Source organism: Lolium rigidum, chromosome 7 (genome assembly GCF_022539505.1).
Source record: "Lolium rigidum isolate FL_2022 chromosome 7, APGP_CSIRO_Lrig_0.1, whole genome shotgun sequence".
Lineage (NCBI taxonomy): Eukaryota > Viridiplantae > Streptophyta > Magnoliopsida > Poales > Poaceae > Lolium > Lolium rigidum.
Genome location: NC_061514.1, coordinates 22,951,472 through 22,960,662, shown reverse-complemented (window position 1 = coordinate 22,960,662; position 9,191 = coordinate 22,951,472). Strand labels below are relative to the sequence as shown.

Here is a 9,191-nt window from a genome sequence, read left to right as displayed (position 1 = left end):
CCTTTTGCATCTGCTCCATGTTCTCACCCATGGCGTCCAGGATAAGGCGCGTCTGCGCAGAGGGCTTCGATGGCGCCGTCGCACTCGCTCTGACCACTCCCAAACCCGCTAAGGATTTTGGGCCGATCAACCGAGGTCAATCAGCACCTTTCGCGGTGGAATTTACGGGTTTGGCAAGAGAATTTGAGCACAACGGCGGGATCGATGGCTCTAGATACCAATTGTAAGGCCCCGCATGGATCTTACGAGAATTTAGGTGAGAATTAGACAGAGATTTGGGTGAGATGTAGACGAACAGGAGTTTTTTTTTTGAGGTATAGACGAACAGGAGTTGGAGGTGAGAGGAGCAGTTGAGATGCGATTCAGAAATCAGTTCATACACGATACCCCTGCTCGCTCACGAGCTCCTCGCTTTATCAGAGCGGTCTTAGACTGACAACGGGTCCCTCTCGGTGCATACACCAGGGCCACACACTCCTCTCACGTTACCTAGCCAGCTTTGCTCATTTGTGTCTGCCACCAGGTTCATGTCCGGCTTAGCCACAGGCCTAAGGCGAATGCTAGCTATTGGAACGGGGAGGGGGTGTGACTGTGTGAGGTTCCGGTCTGAGACACTCCATTGCTTGTCATTGGTGGTAGCTAGCGTAAAATACACGAGTCATACATTGATGCACAATCATGAACGCCGTTGTTCCATCTATGCTCACACTCAAGGAGGCAAGTATACAGGAACCATCGCCTAGTAGGATTTTAGCAGGGGCATGCATGACGGAAGTATATAATGTCGCCGGTGAAGGGGTGAAGGAACAAGATCATGGAGGTGTCAGCTAAGAGCGGGAGTCAGGCAGGACCCAAGAATCCGGTGGAAAGGTTGAAGAAGCATTTTTTGCAATCTCCAGGATGGACGCCGGGCAATCTCCAGCATTATCCTGGTGTCGCGCAGCAATTTTGCGTGGCAAAATATACCAACGCTCTCAAGTAGTGTCCTACCATCAGGGATACAGAAGTGAACGTGCAAACAATTTGTTAACAAGTACAGGAAAAACTCATATTGAAACTTTCTGTTAGATATGATTTGAGTATCAATTCCGAATCATAAAGCATCACTTATTCATAAATAGTAACCCAACAAAGTCGGTATATCCAAATCATGAGTACACATTGTTGTCCAATTATGTGTCACAGTGTCTCAAACTCGTTCGCACTTGCTATTAATACAAGATTCCATGACACAACCACTGGGACTCTACTGCCTTAAGCTTTGCAAAATATATTGCCCATACAGGTCCCTGTCATAACCCAAAATAACTGAAGTGTCAATGCAAATCAAATGATAACTTGACCATCACTTTTGTAACAAACAAAAACAAAAAATCATCATAGGGATCAGCGCAAAATTGAACTTACATGGAATACTGAATGGCCTCGATAGCAGTGGTCGCAGGTAAGAATGCGTCAACAGCAACTTCCTTGTTCTCGTTTTTCTTGTCTAAAAGTTGGCACTAAGGATGCGAACAAATGGCACTAAGGATACTCTACTATAGCATGTAAAAAGGAAACAATAAATTGAATTATGCAGGATACAGTCCTCAAAGAAGCGTTTGATCTCCTGGAGGCGGTGAGGAGACAGCTCACTGATGTCATTGTAGTGACGGTATTCAGGATCATCAGCACAAACTGCTATAATCTTGTCATCCTTTTCACCCTAATCACAGCCAAATGTTACCCTCAGATAAAGAAGTAACGTTCATTTCCCTAAACCATAACACGACTGAACAAGGAATACCTGGTCAATCATGGGCATAAGGCCAATTGCTCTAGCTCGGAGGAAGGAACCAGGAACAACAGGTTCCTGTGGGAGATAAAATTATGTAATTATCATCACAGAACAACATGATTCCATAATATTCAATACTGCAACCTCAAATAACTTGTGCTCGTGACAAAATGAAAAATACAAGGGTACCAGTCCAAGAGTGCAAGTTCGTCATTCTTAGACACCATGTTAATTATGCCCATAGTTATCAACAACATCAACATCAAAGCCTTTTTCCCAAGAAATATTAATTATGCCCCATAGTTATCCAGTTAAACAATAAGACATTTACCGTTCCACAGCATGACTTAACAATGTATAAGTGCGTACCCCACACATCAACAAAGAAGGGGTAAAGTAAGATTTACCTGCATCAAGACCAAAACATCCAGTGGGTCATTGTCTTCACACAGAGTCCTTGGAACGAAACCATAGTTATGTGGATATACGACTGATGAGTATAGGATTCGATCAACCTGGAAAGGTATGCAACACATTACACTTTTAGACAGAGGAAAAAAAAGTCCAACTAAAAGTGCAGGTGTAGTATGCAGGTCAATGTTATATAGCACATAGTAGGAGATGTACATTATGCTGATCATTGCTTTTCATTCCTTACAGAAATAGATTAAAATTGAAAATATCATGTTGATCTTGAAAAATAAAGCGATAGTCAACTAGCAAGCGATCTTACGAACAGAACATATACCTTAATCAGCCCAGTTTTCTTGTCAAGCTCATATTTTACTTTGCTTCCCTTTGTGATCTCAACAACCTGCCATGTTACGTACAGAGAAACTTTATTTAAACATAATTTGCATGGATTGTCCGGGACCAAGTATCGATAAAGCTTTTAGGTTCGACCACCCAAACTACTTTTTTATTGCTGACAATCAACCTTTTGCCAACAGAGTGACATATCCAGATGTTGCAGAATAATGGCAATCATGCATAAAATTGTTTCTATAGAAAAATGAATGAATAGACTAAAATCACTTCTCTTTTGATTTGAAGGATATGAATTCCCAAGGCAACCATTGGTCTACTTTACAGGGGAATTGTTTTATCAGGATTAGAATACTAGCTTGAATTTGTCCAGCAGAAATTCAAGAGTTCCAGAAGAATCAACTTTAGAAGAGGCATGCTGAAGCTAGTGATACCATGGTATTAACAGATAGTGCACACTCGACGACAGAGTATCTAGTGCTACAGCCTATTTGGCTGCTACCAGTTTCCAGGAGCAACAGGGCCGTTCGATTAAATTGGATGGACATGATTGAATCTCGTTCAAGGCTTTTTGCATCTGGACCCCCAAATATTTGCTTTTTCCTGCAGTAACAGCATAATTTCGTTCAAGGCTTGGTCCTCATGACAATAAAAGTGTAGGAGCCAGACGTAGATCTTCACCGAAGATTAGCAAAATCTTCTCATAGAAGTCAGTTCTTTCTTCACCATGCTTACACGAAATCTCCAAAGCAACCAGCAGATCCATAACTCAATTGTTGGTACGGAAGTAAAGGGGTGTTTGGGAGGCCATGGCAGCAGATTCACAAGCTACATGTGCCAGCGGCTGCTACAGAACCAATGGAAGACTCAAATCGAGCCGGAAGAGGAGAGAATTGCGGTGCTGTGGTGAGCTGCAGCCGAATCACGACGCCACGCTAACCCATAGATGAAGATTTGGGGAGAATTTGTGCCCTCACGAGCATAAAGGATTTGGGGAGAGCATGAGAGTTGAACCCAACAACTCAGTCCCGCTCTACTCTGCAAGAGAAAATTCAACTCGGGTGTAGAATGCAAATGTTACAGACAGAGAGTCATAGAGCAACCTGCTAAGATCCTATCCATCCAATTGAATTGAACGGCTCATGTCCCTGGAAACTGGTAGCAGCCAAATAGGCTGTAGCACTAGATACTCTCTCCACACTCGACACCAGGATCTCAAGCCTAAAAAATTATGATAAACCAAGGCCAGTAAAAAAAACTGAGAACCGTTCACGTACTTAAAATTAGAAGTGATGTTCCCAAATAGGCTAAATATCAATTGACATCTATTTTGCCAACCACTGAAGGTTACAGGTATGGGAAGCATCAATGATGACTGTGTTGGGCGATGTTACGATTCAGTTACCTCGTTACCAAACATGATACTGATTACTCCATGAGTTAGAGCTAAATATATCTACCATGCTATTTGTATTGCGGATATAATATGTCTATCATGACACTGATTACTTTCTTGTAGGATGTGAAGAACCATTCGAATGAAACGAACCAGTATATCATTTAAAGGCTGTAGCAGGTTCCTATAATAGTAACATTAGAAGTTCAACTACTTGTCTTGCTTTAATCTACTAAATACAGTTCATAAATGGCATAGCTGTGTGGAACCTTGTACTAGGTAAAATAAAACTGGCCATCATGTGTTTCACAAGTACACAAGTAAACTGCAAAATCCAAACTAAACTACACCTTACTGAGACCTTACACAAAGACGGCAGCAACAGCATCAAGTAATGCGTAAGCACTAAAAAGTAAACAGAGCTAGAGCTATATGACAAGATAAATTATCATTTCCCAATTCCCGTTGCCCCATTCGAACCCAAAGCTCCAGACTAATAATTTGATTAGCCACAACATCAGAATCTCTTAAAATCTCACAAAGATGTTTGATGGACAAGGCAAAGATGGCACTTACAACATTGAACACAGTGGGAGCCTCAGGGCCTGCATGCAGAACCAAACTCAATCAGCATGCTTATCTGTACAAGGTATTTGGTAAAGCTAGAACAGGAAATGAGGAAAGTCTTCTTCCTCACCAATCTCCAGATCATGCCATGGATGCGCGGCTACGGATCTCCTCGACAGAGATGACAGGATCCTCTCATTGAGCTTCGGGGTGGGGCGCCTCCCCTGCTCAGCGGCGCTCGGTGAATCCTCTTCACTCATCCTCCTACCAAAAGGAACCACAAATCAAAAAATTCCACATGACAAACCGAACCCAACATGTTCTGTTTTGATTAATTCTCAAACCATCCAGTGAAATCCATATTAAATAGATATTTTTGTCTACTCAAAGTGAACAACACCAAGTGGAGTGACACACCCTTGCCCTTGTGACAAGCAGCTAACAGGAAAGGAACATGCAGTAGTATTTTTTTTTCATTTATTCTTGTGAGGAAATGAACAGGCAGTCCCTGATCCAACCGATCCTAGGTTCATAACTAACTACGGTTGGGTCGATTCTCCGCGTCACCTTAATGGTCCATAAGAACACGGACAGAACGAAATCAGGACAAATCAAATTAGAGCTTTCCATCGATCGACGAGAAAGGAAGCTAAGATTTGGATCAAAAGAACTCAGGTCCGGAGAAGGGATCACCTGCGCAGGGTTGGAGACGGCCGGGCGGACGGCGGCGGAAGGAGGAGGAAGGAAGAGACCGAATCAAGCCGATTGATTGCTTGACTCCTCTGGTTGGCAGGTTCACTCTGGAGCAGGCGCTTAAAAGGGAAATGAGTGAATGGTGATTATTTTGTTTTTCAGTTAGCACCCTGCTTTAATTATTTCAATAACAGATCAGCCCCTGGGTATCTCATGTAGTCCTTCCGTCTTAGTATCAAAGTTATCTTAGATTTGCTAAAAAATAAATGTATATCTAAACACTATCTAGTACGTAGATATATTTAAAATTTAAATAAACTTAAAACAAGTTTCATACGACAGAGGAAGTACTACTTTATAGGCCGTCCATATTAATATGTATAGTAGGTGGGGATAATATTAAAGTGCCACTCTTATGTTTTGTATTTGAAAAATAAGGGAGTGATGTTTTGGCACATGGAAGCGTATGCTCCCTTTATTTTGAAACGCATGTTAGACATATTTTGAAATGTCAAAAAAATTGAAACAAAATTTTCGCACGTACATCTTCATGTGCTACGCACTCACAAAGTCGTTTCATGAAAAATCGACTTGCCGTGTGGCATGTGTAAAAAAGATAAAATTCGGTGCTAAAACAAAGACTTGTCACAAGATAAATTTTATCTTTTTCACGTAGACTACAAAAAATATTATTTTTTCGTGAAATTTAATGAACACACATATATTATGGAGATGTACATGTCAAATTTTTTTAACACTTGGAAATATGTTTTTATTGTAGAGGGATCATACGCACCCGGGAGCCGAATTAAGTTTCTCAAAAATAAGAGCAAAAAGTTTGGCAAAGTAAAGGAGAGCCAAGAGGGTGAGAAATGATCATTTCCATCTCAATGAACAAAACACACACATTATTTTGTCAATCTAAGCTGCCACTTGCAATTCAATAATGAGCATCCTGCAATTTGCAACTCCTATGGCTCTGTATTAAAGAAGAATGACAAAGTTCTATAAATCGAAAGAGCCCAAACCGGGTAAAAGATGTACTCCCTCCGTTTAAAAAAATTTGCCTAATTTTTTTAGATATAGATGTATCTATAACTAAAAAATACACATATATATAAACCTTCACATTTAGATAAAATCGAGTAGCTTTTATAAAAATGGAGGATATACAACACGGTGCTTAATGAGTATTCCAAACCTTGCTCCTTAGTTAGAGGATGGCAAGGGGGAGGAACAGGCAAACCATCATGCAAGTACTTATGTACATAGTATGTACGCAGAGATCAATTAATTCACTTGTAATCAACATTTTGTACTACTAATGAAGCGTCGGAGGATGCAGGAGCAATATATAGTACTACCTCTACCTATAAAATAATACTGCAAGTTTATTTAATTTTAGTTTTATCTATTTTTTTAAAATATAGATACATCTAAATTTTAATTGAATTTTTAAAATTCTTTTATAGACATAAGAAATAGTAGGTAGATTTATGAAAAGGGGAGGAAAAGACAAAGGAGCGTGTCTCACGCATCGGTACAGGGCTTAGAGCATCTCCAACAGGTGCTCTAAATTTTGGCGCTGTAAAATCACTTTACAGCGCGCTTCATCCATGTTTTGCGCGTGAGGGCATATTCAACTCCAACAGAAGCTCTAAATCTTGAAGCTGTAAAAATCCGTAGCTGTTTCTACGCATGACTTATACAACACGCTCTTTTCGACGCGGTAGATATAGTGCACGACATAGCGTTTTTGCCTCAAGTTGTATTTTACAGCTCTGGTTACAGCACCTGTTGGAGCATCACTTTGCGCCCACACGCTAAACCAGTCACTTTTTAGATACAGCGCAGGATAGAGCACCTGTTGGCGATGCTCTTACAGCACTGCCATTTCGTGTCTCCTCTGTTCACTCTTTTGGCTGTTTTCATCTTCTTTACAAGTAAAACGAAATGGCTAATTAGTTTACTGTTCTTTCAACTCAGTCCAGTTGTCGAAGAAGTTATGTTTTGCGCTTCCTTTCGTTTCATTATTTTTGTTGCCGATTTTAATGTATCTAGATATGTTGGAAATGTAAATATGTTCTCCCGTCCATATGCTCCACTAGTAGAAAAGAGGGCTTTGGTTTTTTGATGCAAAGAGCATTAGCACCGGATTTGGTACGAACCGGTGCTAAAGGGATCATTAGCACCGGTTCGTGCAGTTTGGACGTCTAGGGGACCAGTCGCGGCATTAGCACCGGTTCTTGCGGGACCTTTAGCACCATTTCGTGCCACGAACCGGTGCTAAAGAGTTGGCGTCAGCCGTGAACCCTTTAGCACCGCCCCCCCACCTGCGTGGATCGCCTTTTTTAACTCTGTAAAATAGAAAAGAAAATGATAGAAAAAAATTAAATTTTTTTTTGAGACTCCTGTATGTTACGCAACCTACTATTAGGGAAAATTAACAAATTTGAATTTCGAATTTTTATTCATAAAAAGTTTATAAAAAGGTAGAATGGCATTAACTTTTGCCTACGATGTCGGAAAAAAGTGTATAATATATCAAAATGGTCGTGGGAAAAAATTACATCCGAATTCACCCGGGTTACCCAGTAAGCCAATTTTTAGATTCTCAAAATTCCAAATTAAAATATGAAAGGAGGAAGATTTTAGTTTTTTACTAGAAATATAGGATTATATATTTTTTTATTTTAAAAAAATTAAAATTAATAATTGCATCCTACATAAAGATTACCATTATTTCAGGTTTAGCAAATTATAAAATTATAAAATTTTCAGGTTTTAGGTTTGGCAAAAACATAAAAAATAATAATAATAAATTGAAAATAATTAAAAATAATATAATTTATAGAGTTAATGTTTATTTATTTATTCAAGATTATTATTACATCATTACTTTTGTTTATTAAAATAATTATTTGAAATTCAAACAATAAAGAAATATGACATCGACCAACATGTTAATAGGATTGATATGATACTAGTATCACATAAACACTTGGATGCGGGACGGAAAGGAACTTGGAAGTTAAGCGTGCTAGTGCTCGAGTAGTGGGAGGATGGTGACCGAGCGGGAAGTTTGAGCACGAGTAAGTAATTTGACTAGAGAAAGTGTAGTTAGAGATTAAGTTTCTGAAATAACTAAAATATTAGAAATTCTGAAAAAGAGAAAAAAAGGGAGTGGAAAATAATTCAATTTTTTTTTGTGGTAGCGGGGTTCTACCGCGGCAGCATTTTGGAGCATTTTCCTGCCGCGGCAGACCCTTGGTGCTAAAGATCCTCTCGCTCGGGCGCTCGGCAGCCGCCACGTGGTGCCCATTTAGCACCAGTTCGTAGCTGAACCGGTGCTAAAGGGGGTGGGCCTTTAGCACCGGTTGGCCATCCGGTGCATATGGCCCTTACCAACCGGTGCTAAAGACCCGTTTTCTACTAGTGCTCCCTTTATCTAAAAAATAGATTTCAATTTGTTCAAAAGATCAGAGAAAAAAATTGGCATGTATATGTACACATTATATGGGAACTGAAACTGTGAGTTATAGCCAATGAAAATGGACGAAAAAGACATGAAAAATACGAGTTTTGGATGAGCCACTCAAACCATGTATGGTGGTCATGATAGCTAGAAATTGTCCCGGGAAGCGAAAACTGTGCGCTATAGACCACGAAAATGTGCAGAAAACATGAACAAAATAGGTTTTTGTGAAGCCTCTCAAACCACGTATCGTTGGTCCCGGTAGCTGAAAATCGTCCCGGAAACCGAATAATGTGCGCTCTAGCCCATGAAAATAGGCAGAAAACATGAAAAATGTGAGTTTTGGCGATGCCCCTCAAACCACGTATCGATGGTCATGGTCATTAGAAATTGTGTCGGAAACCAGAAATTGCGCACTATAACCCATGAAATTGGACAGAAAAGAAGAGTTTTGGTGACATCCGTCTAACCATGTATCAGTGGTCACCGTCGCTGGAAATTGTCCCGGGAATAAAAAA

The 9,191-nt window shown here is 40.1% G+C and overlaps 1 protein-coding gene across 1 annotated transcript; it reads right to left on the bottom strand.

Moving 5' to 3' along the window:
- Nucleotides 1-1,086: 1,086 nt before the first annotated feature.
- LOC124674612 (soluble inorganic pyrophosphatase) lies at nucleotides 1,087-5,329 on the bottom strand. Its single transcript, XM_047210655.1, has 9 exons — nucleotides 5,199-5,329; nucleotides 4,636-4,769; nucleotides 4,515-4,543; nucleotides 2,526-2,591; nucleotides 2,185-2,292; nucleotides 1,787-1,852; nucleotides 1,585-1,705; nucleotides 1,408-1,489; nucleotides 1,087-1,289 (listed from the first exon to the last, which is right to left on the bottom strand). The coding sequence occupies exons 2-9, from the start codon at nucleotides 4,763-4,765 to the stop codon at nucleotides 1,247-1,249; spliced, it is 645 nt and encodes a 214-aa protein (XP_047066611.1). The 5' UTR covers nucleotides 4,766-4,769; nucleotides 5,199-5,329; the 3' UTR covers nucleotides 1,087-1,246.
- Nucleotides 5,330-9,191: the final 3,862 nt, after the last annotated feature.